Genomic DNA, 25,834 nt, shown 5'->3' with positions numbered 1-25,834 from the left:
ATTTTTCCTAACTATACAAACCTTAGCTATTTAATCAAACTTGCCTGCCAACTCCATCCCCCGTGAAGTCCTACCTTTAAGCAAAGTGAGCTCAAGCACAGGTGTGTGTGAGTGGTTGGGGGGGGGGGGGGGGTTAGCAAGCTACCCTCCCTACCCCCCGCTAACTAGCGGTGGGGTAGTAAATCCTCGTTAAAATTCTAATGGCTCGTCATTTCAGCTACACCGAAAGTAATTACCCATATTAAATAGCTAAGGTTTGTATAGTTAGGAAAAATACAAATTACCTACAAATTTGTCATTTTTACAGAGATCATAGCTCTCAACTCTATTTTTTAAGGGTAAGCATAATTTTCCCATAGATTTGATAGGTTTGGAGAAGTACCTGCCAGTGTTTGAGTGTTCATCTTAGGAATGTTATAAAAGAGGCTATCAGATTCAGAATTGTGATACAGAAGTTATCAGGATTGTAGTTGTTAGTTCCTGTGGTAGGAGTGGGATAGGAGGTTCCTGCATTGGGTGAGGCTCCAACTTTGTAGATCCTCACCATAACCATGTTATCATTTATTTGTACATTAATGACATTTATTATAACATAAGTTGAATATTTGTCTCTACATCTCAGTAAGTCACACTGACTGAAGTACAAGTGTCATCGAGAAACTTTTCATTTGAGGGTTTGTTTCCTGAACACAACTCGGTGTCTTGAGGGACCTGGTTTTGATGCTTAAGGTTATTCCAAAGGAGCTTTATATGGGGATCCCTAAGTCTCAAATTAGATGAGTCAGGATCCCTAACCCTAAACTTAGTTTTGAGCTAAATGTAATGGTTTAAAACCATTTTTCAAGAGGGATTGATGTACTTGGATTATTTAGTACAATTTTTTTTTCTTTTTATTATGCTTCAACATTTCCGTACTAAGTTCACCCTTTTTACATGAGAAATTTTCATTAATAAATCAAATTTAGTCGTGAGTTGATATTTAATCTTGTCATATGAGAATTGAATAATTTTTTTGATACAGCAGATGAGTTGAACGATCTCCATCTTGATTATTTCAGGTTGCAGAAATTATCGAAGTATGTGAAACTGCGAAAATATATCAACTAGGTAACACAAAGACGAACAAAGGTCTTCGTTTAAAGTGAGTTATGTGTCTCGCATTTTTAGATATATTAGTTACATGTACAATAATAGGCTACATCATCTTGTTGATATATCTGTACAGGCTTTTTGCATATATCAACAGAATAATTTTATGTTTGATTGTAGACTATCAGTCTTGTTCCACATTCAGAAGTACAGTACTGTAGTAGAAATATTCTGTCTTATCTAAAAGTTTATATTCTACCATACCCTGTTTCTCCACTTACCTCTCTTCCCCATCTGAAAGACTTAGTAAATCTGACTTTTTGTCACAGAATTGGTTAGATTTGGCATAACTTACAGAGGTCACCACTGTATCTTTCCTACATCATTGACATGGCCAATATGTTTGTTCCGTAACTGGAATACAAACCACGCTATTTATTAGGGGCTATACTTTTGGCAGAGCTGAAATGATGATCCATTAAAATTTAGCGAGGGTTAACTACCCACACCGCTAGTTTGGTGGGTGGGGGGGGGGGGGGGTAGAGGGGTTAGCTTGCTACCACTCCCTCCCACACACCTGTGATTTAGTTCACTTTACTTTTGGCTCGGATGAAGAGCGGTTGTTTCCGCTCTTCCTCCTCGCCTATTCTGGATTGCCATTAATTTTTGTCTTTTAACTTAATCTTTCTTATACATATATATATGAAAACATTCTTAATGTTTATGTATATATATGTGTATAGATATGATAAGTTTCCTTTTCAGTGTTTGTACTGTGCGTGTGATACATATACGACAACGACACTTCTGTACATTAGCACCGGAACAAGACCAGCACAGTTCCACTTCGTGGGGAACGACCTCTCCCTCTCTCGTCCATCGGTCTTCCCGTCGGCATATAATCGTTTACAGGTATTGCTCGACTTACGACCTATTCGACATTACGACCATTTTTTCAGGGTGATGACGTCACAAGTTTATCGGAAATAGGACGAATATTTCCTTGAAAATAATCTATTTTCTTGTATACATATAAAGTGATTTATCTTGGTAAATTGTTATTTTCTTTTATTGTTAATATTCAGTATTTATTTTCAGTTAAAAATACATTAAGAAAAGTTTTAATATCTGTCGAGTTCATATTATATGTCTGGTGACGTCACATCACCGGCGGAAAGCGTCCGGGCAATACAGTGATTTCCTTCCAATAGGCTAACGATTAATATTAGTATTTCCATTATCGAAATATTAAATAACAATACAAGTATTTTGAGGGTCTGTATCGGTTGTCATGAGTACTACGTAGTGTAAATTTGACTGTACGCTACTTTTTTAATCTCTGATAATGGATCAATGTTTATCTAAAGAAAATGTACTAATAGGGCAAATATTTTCTTGAAAATAATATACTGTATTTCCTTTTACATTATAAAAATAAAATACTTTTGTTTAAGTTAGTATTTTCTTTTCATTTCTTGCAAGAAAAAAGAAAATGGATTTACATATTTTGCAAGTCATTGTAGAGTTTACGTCACGTATTTGGTGGAAGCGAGCTGACAAACCGCATGATTTCCTTTCATTATGTTGCCGAGTAATCTTATTACAGCATTCCCATAATCGAAACACAGAGTAACGATATCAAGTGTTTTAGTGGTCTGTATCATTAGTTATGAGATTAGTACAACTTACCGTAAATTTAAGGAAAAAAGTCTGATGACGTCATATTTCTGGCGGAAGGCGAGAGGCACATCAAGTGATTTTCTTCCGATGCGTTACTATTCCCATAATCAAAATATCGAATAATGATATAAAGATTTTTTTAAAATTTTTCAAAGAAATGTGAAGATTTAACTGAATTAAAAATCAAAATACTGAGAGAGAGAGAGAGAGAGAGAGAGAGAGAGAGAGAGAGAGAGAGAGAGAGAGAGAGAGAGAGAGAGAGAGAGAGAGAGAGAGAGAGAGTGAGTGAGTGAGTGAGTGAGTGTGTGGGGGGGGGGTAGGTAGGTGTGCATATTCCTTTTATAACTAGTAATTGTAATAAAGTCTATAAACTATGTATGGAGAATGTGATACCCTATAATGTATTTGGGCTGATATAATATTTATTATAAAGAGATTTCGAATGTCAAGAAAATTATATAAATCAGTGTTATTCATACTATATGTACGCATAATCGTAATACAGCAGCGTGATCTTGAGATCAGCTGATTCCAACCGAAAGTAAATCAAAAGTATTTGTTGTTTATTTATATGATCAAGAAAATGAAAAATAAAATATAAACGTATTTTAATAAAAAAACAATTAAACACAATAATGTCTAATGAAATATGAAGGCTTAATATTGAACTGAAAATTTGATACTGTATGAAGCTTTAAAAATGAACTACCCGTATGCGATTGCGAGAGCGAGCACACACACACACACACACACACACACAGAGAAAGAGCTAGTGTACTGTACAACTATTTCGCATTATACCTAATGATTAGACGAACTGTATGGAAACTGATTTCCTGTAACATATTGGTGCTGATGTAATATTCATGGAGATATTTCTAATGAGTTAAGAAATTTTAAAAGAAAGAAAAAATATATGCCATACGTATGTACGCCATATTTTGATACGGTAGGTAGCGGCACTTTCAGATCAGCTGATCACAACCAAAGGAAGACAAAATTTTAAGTACTTCTCGATTAGTAAAGTACTTCCAAAATTGAAAAATAGAATACAAAAATGAATTAATTGAGCATATGATATCCTATGAAACAAATGGAATAATGATAGACATCAAGAAAATATTGCTAAAATATGATCAAGATGATTGCCGAATCATAATAAATCTACGGAAACTTCACTTTTTTAGTTCGACATATGACGAACTCGACTTACGATGCGTCTCTCTGTCCCTATCTCCATCGTAAGTCGAGCAATACCTGTACTCGGCTGCCGCAGGGGAATCGTCATCGCCTGGACCCTCTTCATTCAACTATTGCCTTCGCCTTTTCCCTTTTCCTACGGGAAACATGGATTACTGAGCGAAGGGAATGTGGCCTCTCAGAGATAGACTACGGTCTTTCTCTTCTCAAGGTGGTTCACCTTTCAACAACAGTGTACTAATGGGAAGAGCACCTTTCCCGTTCGCGGGTTAGGTTGCGCTTCCGATTGTTTGTCTCAATTATTTTTAGTGAAATCATAATTGTAATTTTAACTTTTCAGCTTTTCTCCGTGGGGGACACTTCCTTTCGGAGGATCAGTGGTTCTTACTATTAGTGAATATTCTTAGCTGATTTAAATAATTGAAATTCTGTTTTTTTTATTACAGTTACTCCGCTCCCCCCTTCCACCGTGGATGTCGACTGGGGAAGGAAGGGCGCAATACTTATTTTATGTTGTTTCCTCGGGGTTCCTCTTTGGAGTTCTTCCCTAGGGAATTTTCTGTTAAATGATAAATTTTTGTTTTTTCCCAGTTAACTAGGCTATGCAGTTTTTTCTTCGTTAGACTAAGAGTGCCGACAAAGGAGAGCTGTTCTGTTCATGCCTGGGGAATCTGCTTTCACTACCGTCCCTCAGAGGACGTCGTCTTGGGCATCATCCCTTCTCTTAAAGTACGCCTGTGACAACATGACCAGCACTTCAGATCATCTTAGATTGCTAACCAGGAGGTTCGCCTCTAGGGGTTGGACAACTTTCCCTTCCAAGGGAAAGTTTCCTCCCCAGGTGTGAGGTTGTTTCTCCCTTTCGAGGGAGAACTTCCCACATCTTAATAAATTCATTGTCTCTGACTGCTGTTGCTGCCGTCGCCCAGACTTCTTTCCCCCCTTGCTGAGTCTCTCTTCCTTTAGGGGCGGAGCACATTCTTAGGCAAGTCCCTTCTACGAAGTGTTCACCTATCTCGTTCGCAAGAGAGGCCACTTTGAAAGATCGCTACTGTTGAAGGTCAGCTTGCTGTTCCACCGGCCCTAATGGGTGTCATCATGGGCGTCATCAAGTCTCTTCTACGAAGTGTTCACCTCTCTCGTTTGCGAGAGAGGCGACTCATAGAGACTCCTCTTCGGAGGATCGCTACTGTTGAAGGTCAGCTTGCTGATCCAGCGGCCTTAATGGGCGTCATGAAGTCTCTTCTACGAAGTGTTCACCTCTCTCATTTGTGAGAGAGGCCACTAGAGACCCCTCTTCGGAGAATCGCTACTGTTGAAGGTCGGCTTGCTGATCCTCCGGCACTAATGGGCGTCATCAAGTCTCTTCTACTAAGTGATCACCCCTCTCGTTCGCGAGAGAGGCCACTCATAGACTCCTCTTAGAGGATCGCTACTGTTGAAGGTCAGCTTGCTGATCCACCGTCCCTAATGGGCGTCATCAAGTCTCTTCTACGAAGTGATCACCCCTCTCTTTCGCGAGAGAGGACACTCGTAGAGACTCCTCTTCGGAGGATCGCTACTGTTGAAGGTCACTTGCTGATCCAACCACTTCACAGACTCCAATTGCTGTCTTCGCCTCGACTACTCTCCCCCCTTGCTGAGTATCTCTTCCTTCAGGGGTGGAGCACAGTCTTAGGCAAGTCTCTCCTGCGAAGTGTTCACCTCTCTCGTTCGCGAGAGAGGCCACTCATAGAGACTCCTCTTCGGAGAATCACTCTGCTAAGGTCAGTTTGCTGGTCCACCGGCCCTCATGGGCGTCATCAGTTCCTGATCATCTTACCTGCAGACCTACCAGCGCGACCTTGCGCTGCAGCTTAGTCCGTGGACTTTGGTCCTGGACTCTTCTATGGACCTCTCATGGTTGCCATCGGTGGATGTTCGCCCTTCCAAAGGGCACATCCGAGTTCCTGATCGTCCTGCCAGCTGACCTGCCAACCTACCACACGCGTGCACGTGCCAGAAGTCTTCGCGCGCGCTGACGGTCTTCCGCCCGCCCGCCAGATCACCAATTGCTAGCTCAACGCTGATCTTTGACCTCTAGTCCCTCCAATGACTAACAATCTCCGATTGCTAGCGTTCCAATCACCGATTGCTAGTCAATAACCAGTCATCAGCTTGCTGATCACTAGATCACCGATGGGCAGCTCATGTTTCTTCGATCATTGAACTCAGCTCGCTGAATCTCTGACCAGCCCCATCTTCAGCTTGCTGATCTCTGACCAACCAGGAGGTGACCATATTCAGCTTGCTGATCTCTAGCTCACCATTGGCTCACCAGACCGCCGATTCACCGATCATCGGCAATTCGCCAGAAGTTTATGACTCGGACTTACTAGTCAACCTCTGCCCGTAGTTCCTAGATCAGAAGGTATACAACACACTTCTCGCTACTGGCCGTTCGACATCCCACTTAAGTGATCGGCAAACGTTTCGACAACCCTCATCAACGGCTTGTCAACAGGGAACTACTTGCGAGCACTCCAACTGCACAGTAACCACGATACCCAACCATTAACCATTGATTAACATTCGCCAGATTGTTTCTATTTTAAGGAATAACATCAATACCATCAGGGCACATGGTAGGGCTAAGCGTTTCCTTCCTTCTGTTAGTTAACCTGTTAAGCGTCCCCCCTGGACCAGGTTGCCGCTAATGTACCGTCACTTTTTTTTGCCCTGAGCGGTCATTTCACTAACGATAATTTTTCAAAGTTAATATCATTTCTTTATGCTTATAATTCATATTTATAGTTAAAAGTAGGGATATTAATTAAACGGTGGAATAAAAAAAAATAATACTACTATTATTTCATTTCGAAAGGCTACATAATACTGAATATTCTAATGGGTTTTTTTTATCTTCAATCGTAAATCTTACGCCAGGATCAGCAATAAAAGCAAAGGGACAAGTCTCTCTCTCTCTCTCTCTCTCTCTCTCTCTCTCTCTCTCTCTCTCTCTCTCTCTCTCTCTCTCTCTCTGTGCGTTTCCTTTCCTATATAGTTTTGTGACATCTCGTTGTTCAGTCATTCGGCAATGAGAAGTCTTTTCTTTCGCTCTGGGCATCGAAAGAAAACTTTTGTTCTTCAATATCCTCATCACTTGAGGATTCAGAACTAGTGCTCTCATTATTAAACAGGTTATCATTATGAAATTCCTCAACAAGAATATCATTTATTTCATCTAAAGAAATAACCTTCACCTTTAGACCGCTCATTGTAAAAGGAACAAAACACAACCTTATCCGCATAAATGCCCGAAGCACACCGAAAGGAAACCAGTTTTCTAACATCAAGCTACCTTCAGAAAAAATAGTTGCCAGACATCATATAAGTTCCTATTTACAGCCCCCATATGCTGAGAGTGTTGCCAAGTGGTGATCCTTTACTTACTATACGAGTAAACGTATCATCACGAGACTGACGACTTGATGAAGGCAGTTAAAGTCATGAACGGAATATGCAGTTGAAGGCGGTACCGAGTAGATCGTGTTGAACGGTTTATCATGTGGGTGACGCTTAACAGGTTAAAGGAATTCTCTCAAGAGAAGAATTCTTACACTGGGTATCGTGTCTGATCCTTTACGACACGAGTCAAGACTCCAGCGTTAACCATCTTCCATGCAATAGGATCTTCAAGGAGCTGTCCCTTTGGGTCAATGTCCACACCATGTTGGAGTTCGAACAAGGGCTAAGACCTCAGGTTTTCATTTGCACTCTAGTCCTAAAGGGCACATACTTCCAGTCCCTAACCATCATTCTAGGAAGGTTGGAAGATTCAGTCTAGACAAACAAGAAACACCAGTTCAGGGCACTGTGCTTCGGTCTTCCCTCTACACCCATCCTGGTCTCACAGGATCGGCTTCTGTCTCCTCCGTTTCGGGACGACTGACTGACCTTAGCAGAATCAGTGGCAATCTTGCATTAGCACCAGAACTTCTGAAGTCTTTTTACCAAGATCCAGTGATCAAGGTAAACCTGCAGAAGTCTTCCCTACTTTCCTCCCAGAAGACTGGTGTATCTGGGAATGATTCTAGACACCAATCTCCACAAAACCTTCTCAAAAACAAGAACAACTCCCATCCCAGAGTGACTTGAGTCTGACTGGAATTAGGCCCTCGATCCCCCAGACATTCTGACCCCCCAGGGGACCAGAAGTTTGGACGAACCTCAAGGAATGGGTGTCAGTCGAGAATCTACAGAGCGGTATAACTTTCTCATCCTTCCCCATCCCTCAGACTTGATGCTGGGCTTAGAACACATCAAAAGAAGAGAGGTGGGACCATAGTGCTGCACCACACGACCTCAGCCCTCTGGACAGAGTCCGAAAGTACCTTCAATTAAATCTCTTAAGAGATGAAGGCCAACTTTCCAGTCCTTCAGCAGCCTCATCGGTTCCTAACAGACCACTCAGTGATGTAAAGGGCGACACCACACACCACATAGAGGCTCACATCGGCAAGCAAGAAGGAACTTGCTCGTAGCCTCTTTCCATCTAACAGTATAAACACTAAGATGGGCCAAAGTCCGTTCGGTACCACTATCAGCCCGCTTCATTCCAGACTAGTAGAATGTGCTCGCTGACAATCTGTGCACAGCATCTCAGGTAAGGTATACCGAATGGTCTTTGGATCACCTTGTAGCCGACAAAGTCCTGACTTTACGGGGTTCCTCCAGGCTGCTGTTGCTCCCCAGCCCTAGACCCAAAGGCTCTCTGGCAACAATGGTGGGTACAACAATGATGTTTACATCTCTTCCCTGTTTTGTCTGGAGAAGGGCACTTAAGAAGGCTATAACATCGGTCAGCCTCTTAAGGACTCTCTTAGCTCCGCTATGGCATTATGCAGAGCGGTTTCCAAACCTTTTGCAGCTCCTGTTAGTCTCTCCAAGAGAACCCTCTACACATCACAGAAAACCCACTTCGACACCTACCACAAGCAATAGCTTTGCTATGATTGTATGCCTAGAGACTACCCAGTACCTCCTCTCCCACAGAGGCTTTTTGCAATAAGTTGCGGAAAGGTTGTCTAGATATCTGAGGAATTCCTTAGCATCAGTCTACCAGGCAATATAATGTCTTGTTGGTTGGTGTCCTGTGAAAGTGTCTCTCTCCACTCGATACCTCTATTCCAGTAATAGCGGAATCTTCGAGTATATGCAAGAGGAAAAGACCCCCTATTTAGTTTCAACAGGTAAAGATGATCACTCAACCTTGATCCTTCACCTTTAAACTGAAAGGAAGGGACATCCTCTCATCATTAGACCTTTCCTAACTCATACGGACTTACAACTTGCCTTTCTCCAGTCGGAATTGAGACCTTCCTCGTGGAACATGGTTCAAATTCTCCGATCTCTAAAGAGACCTCCTTATGTTCCACTTCACCAGCCAACAAATTTTCACCTGGTTTAAGAAGACAAGGTTCCTAGACACATTGACAGCAGCCATACGAGTCAAGGAACTTCATGGTCTCTCTTCCCACATCGCCCATTGATGAGAAGGGCGAAAGGCAATGTTCAGTTTCGTCCACTAGTATGTCGCCAGACAGTCTCCAGAGGTGACGGATCCTACTCAAGTCTCCACTCGGTAACGGACGATCCAGATCATCCGTTACTGTACCCAGGGTAAGGTATGAGACTCTACCTTAAGAGAACGGCAACGTCCCACCCGGGTCCCTTCTCTTGCAATCAGCACTGGGAGAAACTAAAGGAGGATCACCAAAACATCATCTCAACATGACGACTCACGATGTCAGGGGCATAGCTATGCCCCTGGTCCTTCTTAGCAGGTTACTCTGTGACACAGGTTTTTACAAGAAAGGATGTGAATGCTCCAGGTGACTTTTACAACCTTTCTCCTGCAAGACGTGACCCATAGGAACTCGACGTGACCCATAGGAACTCGACGTGACCCATAGGAACTCGATACAATCTCTATCGGTTCGGTGGTGGCTGCACAACAGCTGGTTGTATACCTCAAGCTCTTTATTGGACAAGTAGCAGAAGGTTGAGGGCACTGTTACCCAGTTTTAGTCTGCGTGAATGAAAAGATTTAACTGACTTATTCTTTTCTTTATCCTACCTTCTCGTGGGGAAGCAGCACCCTGGGTTCTCTGCATAAGCTGACCTGAAACCACTGCAGGTAAACCATGCTCCCTTTTGTACCTAGTATTAAGCTAATTCTGTTGCGTCCCCATACCCTGGCGAGGTAATATTAGGAAAGTCTTGGTTACATCAGTTTTTCCCACAATAGACTCGGAATAACTTTACCTAGACAGTTACACTTCTACATGTCTCAACACACATCTTGCGAAGGCCGCGGACCTTGCGTAGCAAGGTTTTAGCGAGGGCAGGGACTCCTTATTTTTGGGTACTAACATACTCAAATAAGGAGCCCCCCGGTAAAGCCAAAAGCCAGATTGGCAGGGACGTCCATCCTTCCTAATGGGTGAGTCACCCCTAATAAATAGTGTGGTTTGTGTTCCAGTTACGGAACAAATGACAAATTCGTAGATAATTTGTATTTTTCCTAACTATACAAACCTTAGCTATTTATACAAACTTGCCCACCAGGCCTATCTCCCTTGAAGTCCTACCTCCAAGCAAAATGACCCTCTTAATGAGAGAATGCCTTGATGAAGTCATTGAGCTTCAGCACGGCATTTCATTCCCATGCTGAATCTTGGTGACGGGCAAGAGGGCTCTCGAACTTGGGGAAATTGCTCCCCCAGTTCGAATCTAAATTTCTCTCTTTCTTATCTTTTTCTTCCTCTTTATATTGCTTCAACCTTCTCCTAATATTATAAACTTTCTTTCATGATGCTGTCCCAACCCTATGAGTAAAATTTTCCATATGTATATGTGTATATTTTTACATATATATGTATGTTTATTATTTTTTTTTTCTCTTTATGGCATGGATGTTTCTACATCTGTTATTGCCACTTGGGCGGATGTTTCTGCATCCGGTATTGCTGCCTGCTTTGATGAATGTGAAAGGTGTCGCGGTTGGGAGGCGTTTGTGCTCAAAGCTATATGTGAGTGTATAGGATGATCTCAGCCATCCCGAAGATGGTTTGGACCTTTTTGGCGGAACTATTCCAAGTGTTGGGTCTTCGGAATCCAGGGGGATCCAATGCTTGGGGTAGGACTCTCGGCTTCTGGCCGGAAGCCCGTCATTACAGATATGGGGAGGATGATTCCATAGTTTCTTGGTCTCAGTCCTAACAGGCGGGTTCAGCTTACACCTGTGCCTCTATATCTGTTTTGATGCTATCCTTCGGGTAGGGTATGGAGTGGACCATCTGGGAAGTATACTCTCACTGTGCCGGTAGTGGAGAGTGTAAATTTCCTTCCCAACATGTGATGCCTTAATGTTCTCAAGCAGGTAAATCAAACTTCAAAAAATCACTCTTCTCTCTTCTTTTTTATGATGGATTCTTGTGAAAATGACCCCACCTCCCCTGGATATGCTGACTCGCCCCCGGCACTGTTGACGACCTCTGGCAATTCATTTAAAGAAAACTCCGTTGACGACCTAGGAACTAAAAAGGACTGTTCTTTAAACATTCTGAAAAAGGGTAATTTGGGCAACACAGGAAAACTGAAAGTCCTGCACGTTACCCAAATCCCTTTAGAAGCTAATTATGATGTGCTACATAAAATATTTGAGTGTTACGGATCAATAAAAGAAATTAGAATGAAACTTCAAGATGATAATTGGGAATCTTGGTTATCATTTAATTGTCATGAGGAAGCATTTAATGCAAGCTGTAACATTGTTGATATTAAAGTAGGTAATATGAGTGTTAAGGGTGCTCTTTGTGATGGGGCACCTAAAGATCTGGATGTCTACAGACCAGCAGACTGGGCTGATAAAGATATAGAGGCAGATATACCATCCCAAAGAAAGCCAAAACCACCAATGTGGCTTCTTGCTCAATCTGTGGGAGGTACGGAAAATTATTTCAAGATATGCAAATTTCTTCAGAGGAAGGTAGGTACGATCGCACCTGGAGATATATCTCGATTCGGGAAGAAAAGTTTCTTGATAAAGGCCAAGTCATACACACAGTCTGTTATACTGTCTAATTTGAAGACAGTAAATGATGATATAAAATTGGACATCAAACCCCATCTAAACTTTAGCTATGGAAGGGGAGTGGTTTTTAATAGGGATCTGTATGAATTTACTGAAGAGGAGATATTGGCCATGTGTCCCCTATCAGTGTGGAAAGTACATAAAGTACCTGGAACATCAATGATTGTTCTTACTTTCCAGGATGCTGATGTACCTTTCCACATAGACATAGAAAACGAAAGGATCAGAGTTCAACCTTTTAAGCAGAAGCCACTGCAATGTTATAATTGCTTTAAATTTGGACATCCTTCCAAAGTTTGCAATAATGAAAAAATTTGTAATACTTGCTCCAAAATTTACCATGGGGATTGTACACTTGAGGCAAGATGCTTAAACTGCAACTCTAATCATAAATCTAATGATAGGAGCTGCCAGTTTTATAAGTTAGAAGAGGCTGCCCTCAATAAATCAATTATTGAACATGTAAGCGTGGGGCATGCCAAGAGATTATTAAATAAATCTAATACTTATGCAAAAACATTAAAAACAGGAGAAAAAGTTCCTCGGGAATCATCTCACCCACCTACTACTGTAGGTAGTTCTCGAAAAAGGAATTCACAATCTATTGATAAAGTGCTGCATAAGACAAGAACATCTCCTCCTAAAGATTTATCATTGAGTATCAACAAAAAGACATTGCCCACCACTATCAAACCTTTGTCCCCCATTACAAAGGATAGTACTAACCTCTCCCAGGCCATATCCTTGCCTGATTTAATGGAGATTCCACCTGACACCAAGTTATCAGGTGTACCTGTAGTGGGGAAGGTACAAAAACCTGGTAACCTGCAACCTAATAATCGTAAAAGAGAGAGACCTCCATCTCTCTCACCCCCTTCCATAAGAAATACTAGAATTATGACATCAAATAAATATGATGTTTTGTCTGTTGATGTTGGCGATCAACCAGAAGACAATTTAAATAAATCAGAAATTCAAGTTGAGGTCCACCATCCCTCTCAACAAATATATAAAAAAGATACAAAGAAAAACTCCAACATAAAACCCAACATAACAAGACCATCTCTGAAGAAACCTACAAGTAATAATGTTAAATTAAAAACTGCTAATGGGAAGACCTCACCCAAGACGTCTTCCAGAAATAATCCATAGTTTTCTCCTCCATTTTGCAATGGAACTGTCAGGGTTTGAGGGCGAAATATGAAGAACTTAAGCTCCTAATTCATGAGCATTCCCCCATAATAGTATGTCTACAGGAAAGTATGCTTGATTCTAACACTCCTAGTCCTCGAGAGTATGTTAGCTATAGAACACCATATAATCAACAAGCAGGGAGCCATGGCGGAAGTCTCATGTACATTCGTCGAGATGTTCCCCAAATACCCATGTCTATACGTACAACCCTGCAGGCAGTTGTTGTACAAATTGATATAGGGAGAAAATATACAATATGCTCTCTGTACTTACCTCCAAATGATGATATTTTATATGATGATTTAGCAGAAGTTATTCAACAACTCCCTCAACCTTTTCTCTTACTGGGAGATATGAATGGTAGACATCCTTTATGGGGTGATGTTTTGGCCAACACAAGGGGCAATATTATCTCATCAATTGTGGAGAATGAGGATGTGGGGCTCCTTAATACAGGAGAGCCCACGCACTTCCATGTTCAGACAGGTACTTTGTCATGCATTGACCTTTCAATTGCAAGCTCTAACTGCCTTCTTGATTTTGATTGGAGGACATTAGATGATTGGCATACTAGTGATCATGCACCAATCATTATAAACACCAACAAGGGTCCACCTTTGCAAAGATCGCCACGTTGGAATCTAGACAAGGCAGACTGGGTTAAATTTTCCGAGCTAAGTGAAATCGAAGGGAGAGCAGAACAGTTTGAAAGTATTGATGATGCTATAGACCTGCTGAATGGAACTCTTCATACAGCAGGAGTCAATTCAATTCCCAAAACAACAGGGTTATTCAAACGACGACCAGTCCCGTGGTGGTCTTCAGAACTAACTGCACTCCACAGAGCCACAAGAAGATCTCTAACACGATTGCGTAGACTCCGAACTGATGAGAATTTAATTATGTACAAGAAATGTAGAGCACAGTTCCGTCGTGCCATGAAAGAAGCAAGGCGCCAGTCATGGATGTCTTTTGTTTCCTCCATTAACAGTAGAACACCACCATCTTCTGTGTGGAGGAAAGTAAAAAAGATAGCTGGCAAATTCACCCCCAACCCACCACCAGTGTTGAAGGTGAATGGCCAGTATGTAACTGAAGCAAATGAAGTTAGCAATGCCTTGGCTAATCATTTTTCAAATGTATCCAGCAAGTGTGAAGGAGCCCCTGGTCACCAGTATAGGAGCACTGAAGAAAATAAAATTTTAAATTTTGCAACAAGAAGGGAAGAGTCGTATAATTCTCCTTTCACTGAAAGAGAATTTGATTCCGCACTTGCTCATTGCAACGATACAGCCCCTGGACCCGATGGAATTCCATATGCAATGATTAAACATGTACATTTTAATACAAAGCTATTTATTTTAAGCATTATTAATAGAATATGGCATGATCATAGTTACCCAAGTGTTTGGGAACTAGCCATTATTTTAGCCTTTTTAAAACCCGGTAAAGACAAGTTTTTAGCAGCAAACTATCGTCCTATTGCATTGACATCTTGTTTATGTAAAATTATGGAGAAGATGGTCAATGCAAGGCTGATATGGTACCTTGAAAAGAAAGGTATTTTATCACCGATTCAATGTGGATTCCGAAAAATGCACTCAACGACTGATGTGTTGATACGACTTGAGTCTTCTATTTGTGAAGCCTTTGCTTCCAAACAGCACCATGTTACAGTATTTTTTGACCTTGAAAAGGCATATGATACCACATGGAGATATGGTATTCTTAAAACCATTCATGAATTGGGATTGAGAGGAGAGCTGCCACTATTTATTCAGGCATTTCTTTCACGTAGAGTTTTTCAAGTGAGAGTGGGGGAAACTCTATCAGAGAGTAAGTGCCAGGAAGAAGGAGTTCCTCAGGGTAGTGTGCTGAGTGTAACCCTTTTTGCACTAGCAATTAATGGGATATCCTCAGCCATTCCCCAGGATGTTCTCTCAACACTATTTGTGGATGATCTCTCAATATCATTTGCTGGCACTAGAATGGCAATGGTTGAGAGAAAAATCCAACTCTCTATTGATAAAATTATCCAGTGGGCTGACATGAATGGATTTAAGTTCTCGACAAGTAAAACTACCATTGTCCATTTTTGTCGTATCCGGGGAGTACATCCAGACCCGGATATATACATTAAAGGTCAACGGATACCATGTGTATCGGAAACCAAATTTTTAGGTTTGACATTTGACTGTAGACTTACATGGGTTTCTCACCTAAAAGCGCTAAAAGCTAAATGTGTTGAAGCTCTGAATATCTTAAAAGTATTGTCCCATACATCATGGGGGGCAGACCGCAATACTATTTTAAAATTATACAAGGCCTTGATTTTTTCCAAAATTAGTTATGGTTGTGAGGTATATTCTTCAGCCACCCCAAGCCGGTTAAAAATATTAGACTCGATACATCATGCAGGTATTAGATTATCTGCTGGAGCTTTTAAAACCTCGCCTATCCCAAGTCTCCTTGTTGATGCTGGAGAGTTACCTCTAGACCTTTACCGAATGTCTTCCATTCTTCGGTATTGGTTTAGATTGCAAAGACTCCCTAGCTCTCTAGCCTTTCAGACTGCAAGCCTTGTAAGACACGCATCATACTTTGAGTTGCACCCAAAATCTCCTCAACCTTATGGCTTTCGGGTGAAACGATTTTTAAATAGTCTGGATATAATTAGAAATAAGGTACTTCCATTCAAGGTATCATCAACGCCTCCATGGAAATTACCTGACATATCATTTTGTAAATACTTTATTGGAGTTAAGAAGAATATGACTGACTTAGAATCCAGGTCTCTTTTTATGGAACATGTCGAAGAACATAGGGGATCGACTTTTATATATACTGATGGCTCCAAATCTGATGCTGGCGTTGGATTTGGAGTACATAGTAATGATTTTAATTGTAGAGGTGCACTTCCTCTAACAGCTTCCATATTTACTGCCGAACTGTATGGCATATTAACCGCTATTGAGAAAATAGCTTTGGAAAAGGAGGGTAATTTTACAATTTTTAGTGATGCAAGGAGTGTTCTTCAAGCTTTAGAAGTTTTTAATTCTAGTAACCCTCTAGTTTTAAAGATTTTAGAATGGCTTTTTATTATTGGACGGAAAGGTATAACTGTTCGATTTTGTTGGGTTCCAGCACATGTAGGTGTGTCTGGGAATGAGAAGGCAGATTTACTGGCGAAGAATGCGGCATCCGAGTTGTTACCAAGGAGGTATCCCATTCCATGTAACGATCTCCTACCTTACATCAAGAAATTGGTTTGTGATAAATGGCAACAGCACTGGGACAGTCAAGACGGCAATAAAATGAGGGAAGTAACAAATATCATATCACCTTGGAGGTATAACATGATTCCCCGAAAATGGGAGACGACTCTTTGTCGTCTCCGTATTGGTCACACACGGTTGACACACGAGTTTCTGCTGAAGGGCCAACACCAACCGTATTGCGAGGACTGCTTAGTACCTTTAACAGTGAGGCATTTGTTGACCGAATGCCCTAATTTTACTAACTTAAGAAATAGATATCTGTTTGAGGCTCGAGGTGAGGATGGCAGGTTTATCCTTGCCAAGATTCTTGGACATGATGTGTCTTACTATGCGAGCGGAATTTTTAGATTTATTTCAGAAGCAGATCTTCTGAAAACTATTTAACTATTTTAATGACTTCTTAATTTTTATGGTTTTAATCGAATTCTCTTTTAATTTTCATATACAGTAAATGGTATCGGCGTCAATGACCTTAGATGTCAGGATGCCAGAAAACTTTCAATCAATCAATCAATCAATCCAAGCAAAATGAACTAAATCACAGGTGTGTGAGCGGAAGTGGTAGCAAGCTACCCCCCACCCCCCCTACCCCCCGCTAACTAGCGGTGTGGCTAGTTGACCCTCGCTAAATTTTAATGGCTTGTCATTTCAGCTCCGCCGAAAGTATAACCCCTAATAAATACCTAAGGTTTGTATAGTTAGGAAAAATACAAATTATCTACGAATTTGTCATTTTGCAGTTCTTTACAGCTTCTAAATTTGAGAAGAAAGTATTTTACTAATTAGTTATCAGATGCAAGTGACAGAAATTGGATAGTCCTGTTAGAATATGGTTCTGTATTTCTTAGAAAATATTTTTTTTTCTAGTACTGTACTGTACTGTTTTTTTTAATTTTTCATTTAGTCAAGCATATTGCTTTATGATAAGTTGATATTTAAAGAGATGAAATGTTTTTATAAATTTTTCTATTGTGATCATCCATACAATGATATAATTTTTGTTTTGCTTTAAAAACAGATAATAAGAGGCTTTTACTATTTACTTTGCAATAAATGTAATATAGATTATTCCAGAAGAAATTATTGATATATAAATTTTTTATCTATTAAGAAAAGATGATGACAATGATGATAAAGCAGCCAATAGGAGACTAACCTTTTACGTGGCTATATAAGATAACAGTTCCCAATAGTAACTATTTAACATCATTGAAACCCATCTAAATGGAAGATTTTATAAAATGTTGATTCTGGTAGTTATTTAAAATTGGTCACATCTGTTTGACCCATGGATATTGGATAAATAACCTACATGACCAAACCCCAATATACAGAATCGTTGACAACTCTGCTTAACCAGATTACCCCCTGACGTGATATGACAAGCTCTGATTGCCCACTTGGTCTCTCTAGAAAAGTTTGTTCATCTCTAATGATTCAGGCTATTTCCTAAAATCCTGGTAAACAGATAGTGGTCAGATGCAACTTTGACAGATATCCCTTGTATATTATTGATATTATAAAAGAACTTCCCCTGAAGAAAGTTTCACACAACTTCAATCTCCAGAGGTCCATCTAATCAGACACATATAAAAAACTGAAACGATTTTCAAATGAATATCATGTCAGGAGAAGGAAAACCACATAAATTCATAGAATCTAAGTCCCTTGCTGTACAGTATCTGGCATTATTACTAGACACAGGTTTCTTGCTATAGAGGAGTCTTTTCAGCAAAATCAAGATGCTAATGGGGTTCAAGGGGCCTATTCTTAATTGCCATTTTGATACCACAAAAATATGTTTCTTTATCTCACTTTCCAGTTCATCATCTAGAAGTACACAAGTTTTGATTATTCCGAGGTTTGTCCTTGAAGGAACTCTAGTTACACAGACAGCCTCATCTAGAAGAATTCAAGCTCTACCCTAGATGTGGTCACTTCATCTGGATTTTTAAAAGATCCTGTGGCATATATGGGCCTTAGTCCTGGTAGACGTCATTGCAGCTACCCAGACAAATCCACAAACTTATGTAGTGTACATTTATATGGATTTCTTTTTATCAGATATAACTACCTGTTTTACCTTTGAGCTTTGGACTCAAAAGGTATTCGAAAATATTCAGCAATATGCATAAAATTGTACCTATAATGTTTTTCTTTCAGACATGGGTCACAAGAGCGAGTATTTCGTCTAGAATTTGTTAGCAATAGTCCTTTTTCTGAATCTGAATACAATAAGTGGGTGGAAGATTGCGCGGCTCATGGTACGGAGTTAACGTTAATGGAAACCGTTGAAAAGAAGCAAAAAGATATTCAAGATTTGCTTTATTTCCAGTATAGTAATGAGGACGTGGAGAAGGTAAGTGTGGTCTTTTTCTTCCTCTGCTTCTTCTTCTTCTCTCCTTTTCTTCTTCTTCTCTCCTTTTCTTCTTCTTCTCTCCTTTTCTTCTTCTTCTCTCCTTTTCTTCTTCTTCTCTTCTTTTCTTCTTCTTCTCTTGTTGTTGTTGTTCTTCTTCTTCTTCCTCTTTTCTTCCTCTTATTTTCTTCTTTTCTTCTTATTTTCTTTTTTTCTTCTTATTTTCTTTTTTTCTTCTTATTTTCTTTTTTTCTTTTTCTTCTTTTACCTCTTTTCTTCTTTTACCCCATTTCTTCTTTTACCCCATTTCTTCTTTTACCCCATTTCTTCTTTTACCCCATTTCTTCCTCTCTTTTTCTCCCTCTTTTCTTCTTCTACTTCTTTTATTCTTCCTCTTTTCTTCCTCTCTTTTTTTCCCTCTTCTTCTTCTACTTCTTTTATTCTTCCTCTTTTCTTCCTGTTGTTTTCTTCTTCTTCTACCTCCTTTCTTCTTTCTGTTTTCTTCTTCGTCTTTTCTTCTTCTACTACCCCTTTTCTTCTTCCTGTTCTTCTTCTACCTCTCTTCTTCTACCTCTCTTCTTCTTCTTCCTGTTCTTCTTCTACTTCTCTTCTTCTACTTCTCTTCTTCTCCTTTTTCTTCTCCTTTTTCTTCTTTTTCTTCTTTTTCTTCTTCTTTTTCTTCTTCCTTTTCCTCATCTTTCTTTCTTCTTCTTCTTCTTCTTCTTCTTCTTCTTCTTCTTCTTCTTCTTCTTCTTCTTATTTTGTTCTTATTCTTTTTCGTCTTCTAATTCTTCTTCGTCTTCTTCTAACAGAAATAAATTTAACAGGAGTATAACTTTAGCAGATTTTTGCTCTTTTTTTATCGTAATTGCTGTAGTACCATGATATTCAAGCTAAGTGTAATTTACTCTTTCAATGGTTATAACACTCGCATACTTTTCACCAAGTATGACTAGTGTCGTACACATGTTATTATTTGAGACTGGTTTACCTTGAGTAATTTAAGTTATATATATATATATATATATATATATATATATATATATATATATATATATTTTTTTTTTTTCAGATGGTTATTTATATATCTTTGTTTTTTACAGATGGTGGAGGAAAAATTGAGATTTAAAAGCAATCCAGTTAATTTTGCTGTGGCAAAAACATTGTTATTGAAAGAAAAGGATATGGCATCTCAGAAGGGTGATGATGAAGTAAGTGAAGTTAATTGAATTATTATTAGTTTATTACATGTATATCTTCTTACTTTAGACTACAGGTCCATATTTAATGTTAGCATTATTTTTTTCATAATTCTATTTTTCATAAAATTTTTAATGCCTTTCTTCCATGTACAGTCCCACATTTCTATTTCTGATCTTCAAATATCTTGTATGGTACAGACTTTTGGGTAACAAACTGAAGAACTCTGCATCTCAATATGCATTCACCTTTTGAACTTTCAAGAGCTTACTAAATACCTGCCTTACTGGTTGTGTTGTGTGTGCAGGTTCTCAGGGCTGGGAGGCAGAATACCAGGTAAAGATAGAGTAAAAAGTACCATGGAAGAAAGGAACAAGGAAGGTATAACAACATTTATTAAAGTATAATACCAAGGGCTCAATTACATAAAAGATGGAAAGCTGTTAGGGAAGTACTATAGTCTATTATTATTAGCAGTGCACATTTGCACCAACTCACAGGGGTGCCCATTTAGCTCGGAAAGATTCCTGGTACCTGATTGGTCGGAAGTATTTTTGTCCGAACACCTTGATTGTTCTCAAATAATTACCAAGTAATGTGAATCAAAACTTATTTACTAACTTATATTTCTCCGTCAGATATATGTTTTGTCAATAAACAATGTGAAAGAATAAATATAAAGTATCATCATCATACATACATATACCAAAGGCACTTCCCCCAATTTTGGGGGGTAGCCGACATCAACAAGAAACAAAACAAAAAAGGGGACCTCTACTCTCTACGTTCCTCCAGCCTAACCAGGGACTCAGCCGAGTTCAGCTGGTACTGCTAGGGTGCCACAGCCCAACCTCCCACATTTCCACCAGAGATGAAGCTTCATAATGCTGAGTCTCCTACTGCTGCTACCTCCGCGGTCATCTAAGGCACCGGAGGAAGCAGCAGGGCCTACCGGAACTGCGTCACAATCGCTCGCCATTCATTCCTATTTCTAGCACGCTCTCTTGCCTCTCTCACATCTATCCTCCTATCACCCAGAGCTTTCTTCACACCATCCATCCACCCAAACCTTGGCCTTCCTCTTGTACTTCTCCCATCAACTCTTGCATTCATCACCTTCTTTAGCAGACAGCCATTTTCCATTCTCTCAACATGGCCAAACCACCTCAACACATTCATATCCACTCTAGCCGCTAACTCATTTCTTACACCCGTTCTCACCCTCACCACTTCGTTCCTAACCCTATCAACTCGAGATACACCAGCCATACTCCTCAGACACTTCATCTCAAACACATTCAATTTCTGTCTCTCCATCACTTTCATTCCCCACAACTCCGATCCATACATCACAGTTGGTACAATCACTTTCTCATATAGAACTCTCTTTACATTCATGCCCAACCCTCTATTTTTTACTACTCCCTTAACTGCCCCCAACACTTTGCAACCTTCATTGACTCTCTGACGTACATCTGCTTCCACTCCACCATTTGCTGCAACAACAGACCCCAAGTACTTAAACTGATCCACCTCCTCAAGTAACTCTCCATTCAACACGACATTCAACCTTGCACCACCTTCCCTTCTCGTACATCTCATAACCTTACTCTTACCCACATTAACTCTCAACTTCCTTCTCTCACACACCCTTCCAAATTCTGTCACTAGTCGGTCAAGCTTCTCTTCTGTGTCTGCTACCAGTACAGTATCATCCGCAAACAACAACTGATTTACCTCCCATTCATGATCATTCTCGCCTACCAGTTTTAATCCTCGTCCAAGCACTCGAGCATTCACCTCTCTCACCACTCCATCAACATACAAGTTAAACAACCACGGCGACATCACACATCCCTGTCTCAGCCCCACTCTCACCGGAAACCAATCGCTCACTTCATTTCCTATTCTAACACATGCTTTACTACCTTTGTAGAAACTTTTCACTGCTTGCAACAACCTTCCACCAACTCCATATAACCTCATCACATTCCACATTGCTTCCCTATCAACTCTATCATATGCTTTCTCCAGATCCATAAACGCAACATACACCTCCTTACCTTTTGCTAAATATTTCTCGCATATCTGCCTAACTGTAAAAATCTGATTCATACAACCCCTACCTCTTCTAAAACCACCCTGTACTTCTAAGATTGCATTCTCTGTTTTATCCTTAATCCTATTAATCAGTACTCTACCATACACTTTTCCAACTACACTCAACAAACTAATACCTCTTGAATTACAACACTCATGCACATCTCCCTTACCCTTATATAGTGGTACAATACATGCACAGACCCAATCTACTGGTACCATTGACAACACAAAACACACATTAAACAATCTCACCAACCATTCAAGTACAGTCACACCCCCTTCCTTCAACATCTCAGCTTTCACACCATCCATATCAGATGCTTTTCCTACTCTCGTTTCATCTAGTGCTCTCCTCACTTCCTCTATTGTAATCTCTCTCTCATTCTCATCTCCCATCACTGGCACCTCAACATCTGGAACAGCAATTATATCTGCCTCCCTATCATCCTCAACATTCAGCAAACTTTCAAAATATTCCGCCCACCTTTTCCTTTCCTCCTCTCCTTTTAACAACCTTCCATTTCCATCTTTCACTGTCTCTTCAATTCTTGCGCCGGCCTTCCTTACTCTCTTCACTTCTTTCCAAAACTTCTTCTTATTCTCTTCATATGACTGACCCAGTCCCTGACCCCACCTCAGGTCAGCTGCCCTCTTTGCCTCACGTACCTTGCGCTTTACTTCCACCTTTTTCTCTCTATATTTTTCATACTTCTCTATACTATTACTCTGCAGCCATTCTTCAAAAGCCCTCTTTTTCTCTTCCACTTTTACTTTCACTCCTTCATTCCACCATTCACTGCCCTTCCTCATGCTGCCTCCAACAACCTTCTTGCCACATACATCACTTGCAATCCCAACAAAATTTTCTTTTGCTAACTTCCACTCCTCCTCTAAATTACCAGTTTCTCTTACTCTCACCTCGTCATATGCCATTTTCAACCTTTCCTGATATTTACTTTTTACCCCAGGTTTTTAGCTCTTCAACCCTCACTAGCTCCCTTTTACATCCACCTACTCTATTCCCCCACTCTTTTGCTACAACTAATTTTCCTTCCACCAAAAAATGATCAGACATACCGTTAGCCATACCCCTAAACATGTGCACGTCTTTCAATCTTCCAAACATTCTTTTAGTTATCAACACATAATCCATTAATGCCCTTTCTACTACTCTTCCATTTGCCACTCTTACCCATGTATACTTATTTTTATCTTTCTTTTTAAAAAAGCTAGCACTTATTACCATCTCTTGTTCAACACACATATCTACCAGTCTCTCACCACTCTCATTTTCACCTGGTACGCCATACTTCCCAATGACACCTTCTACCTCTCCAGCGCCCACATGGTAAGTCTAAATTTAATAGAAATCTGCCGAAGTCAACGACAGCAGCTTATTTTCGAATGCACGCTTTGTAATTTTGTAATTTTTCACACATTTTAACACAAATTATACCCTCATCACATTCCACATTGCTTCCCTATCAACTCTATCATATGCTTTCTCCAGATCCATAAACACAACATACACCTTCTTACCTTTTGCTAAATATTTCTCGCATATCTGTCTAACTGTAAAACTTAAGGGGAGGTAAAAGAACAGCCTGCAGCGGCCTGGCGGGAAAACATTCCCTTCTGACTGTCATAGACGCAGTTTTTTTCGTAATATAGTTCGGCCTATTCCTTTCAGTTTAAATAGTCTTGCATTGTCTCTCTTCGTAATATTTTGCTTAGTATTTTTCCCACATTCCTGTTCCTCACCTACTATCTATCTATCTATGAGTGTAATCTATCCCAATTTGTGTTAAAATATGTGAAAAATTACAAAATTACAAAGCGTGCATCCGAAAATAAGCTGCTGTCGTTGACTTCGGCGGATTGTGTTATTAAATTTAGACTTACTATGACGATACTTTATAATATATTTATTCTTTCACATTGTTTATTGACAAAGCATATATCTGACGGAGAAATATAGGTTAGTAAATAAGTTTTGATTCACATTACTTGGAGAACAATCAAGGTGTTCGGACAAAAATACTTCCGACTAATCAGGTATCAGGAACCTTAACGAACTAGAAGGGCACCCCTGTGAAAATAGCCCAGTGAGGAAAGGAAACAATGAAAAATAAAATATTTTAAAAACAGTAAAATTTAAATAAATATTTCCTATATAAACTATGACAACTTTAACAAAACAAGAGGAAGAGAAACGAGATAGAATAGTGTGCCTGAGTGTACCCCCAAGCAAGAGAACTCTAACCTAAGACAATGGAAGACCATGGTACAGAGGCTATGGCACTACTCAAGACTAGAGAACAATGGTTTGATTTTGGAGTGTCCTTCTCCTAGAAGAGCTGCTTACCATAGCTAAAGAGTCTCTTCTACGCTTATCAAGAGGAAAGTAGCCACTGGACAATTACAGTGCAGTAGTTGACCCCTTGGGTGAAGAAGAATTGTTTGGTAATCTCAGTGTTGTCAGGTGTATGAGGACAGGAGAATCTGTAAAGAATAGGCCAGACTATTGGGTGTATGTGTAGGCAAAGGGAAAGTGAACCGTAACTAGAGAGAAGGATCCAATGCAGTACTATCTGGCCAGTCAAAGGACCACATAACTCTCTAGCGGTAGTATCTCAACGGGTGGCTGCTGCCCTGGCCAACCTACCACCATAAATGTAAACAAAGATATTGAATACATACAGTAATATACCAAGGCACTTCCCCCAATTTTGGGGGGTAGCCAGCATCAAAACACATTAAAAAAGGGGACCTTTCCTCTTTACGTTCCTCCCAGCCTGATAAACTGTTATTACATTTATTGTTTACATATTGAATGTAAATAATAAATGTAATAACAGTTTATTTTTTACAATCGCAAAATAATTATAATTTAATTTATTTAACCTTACAAAATCTTTCTACAGTATTTTATACTATCTTAGAGAAAACCATATTCACAAAAAAATAGCTGCGATGTATTGTAAACATGCTAAATTGTTGACATTTACGTTTACAAGTATGGATGTACATTTATTCGTAAAATTAGATTAATTTTTTTATACTAAATAGAAAAATAAAATTTATTTGTTTGTAAGCTTAGATAGATTCTTATTAACCATATATTATTCAAATTGTATTTATAAATAAAGTACAGAACGCGGAATGGTTATTTGTGGTTTAGCCTAGTGAGATGTAAATTCGACTTACGTCGTTTTTCAACTTACGTCGCCTCTTGTGGAACCAATTACCGACGTAAGGCGAGGCATACTTGTACAGCATTAATATGTGTGTATTTGATAAGTAATGTTGTAGGTTTTGATCAGTTGTAATTTCAAAATGCCATGATTCTTAGGTGGATTGCTTTGGTATGATGATACAAATGAGAAATCTGTAGGTGGTTGGAGACTGGGAATATAATTAAAATGTCAAAGACTGATATGATTTTCACATCAGGTGAGAAGGGGAATAAATGAATATGAAATTGGAACATTTGGGCCAAGGAAATATAGTGTACTGTGAAGCAGGAGTTTAAAGAGCGTAAAGAAAGAAACTGGGGTTGGCATGGATGGAATGTGGAGATGCTCGAACTACTGATAA

At 39.7% G+C, this 25,834-nt stretch overlaps 1 protein-coding gene across 1 annotated transcript in view; it reads left to right on the top strand.

The window, feature by feature from the left end:
* Positions 1–25,834, top strand: part of Rtf1 (RNA polymerase-associated protein Rtf1) — a 229,053-nt gene that overhangs the window by 139,197 nt on the left and 64,022 nt on the right. The window contains exons 9-11 of the mRNA XM_068358690.1: positions 1,059–1,141; positions 18,742–18,937; positions 20,038–20,145. Of these exons, the coding sequence (XP_068214791.1) occupies positions 1,059–1,141; positions 18,742–18,937; positions 20,038–20,145 (387 nt within the window). The remainder of the gene's footprint in view (positions 1–1,058; positions 1,142–18,741; positions 18,938–20,037; positions 20,146–25,834) is intronic.

Source organism: Palaemon carinicauda, chromosome 35 (genome assembly GCF_036898095.1).
Source record: "Palaemon carinicauda isolate YSFRI2023 chromosome 35, ASM3689809v2, whole genome shotgun sequence".
NCBI lineage: Eukaryota > Metazoa > Arthropoda > Malacostraca > Decapoda > Palaemonidae > Palaemon > Palaemon carinicauda.
The sequence above is the reverse complement of the archived record's forward strand: the minus strand, read 5'-3'. Positions and strand labels throughout refer to the sequence as shown.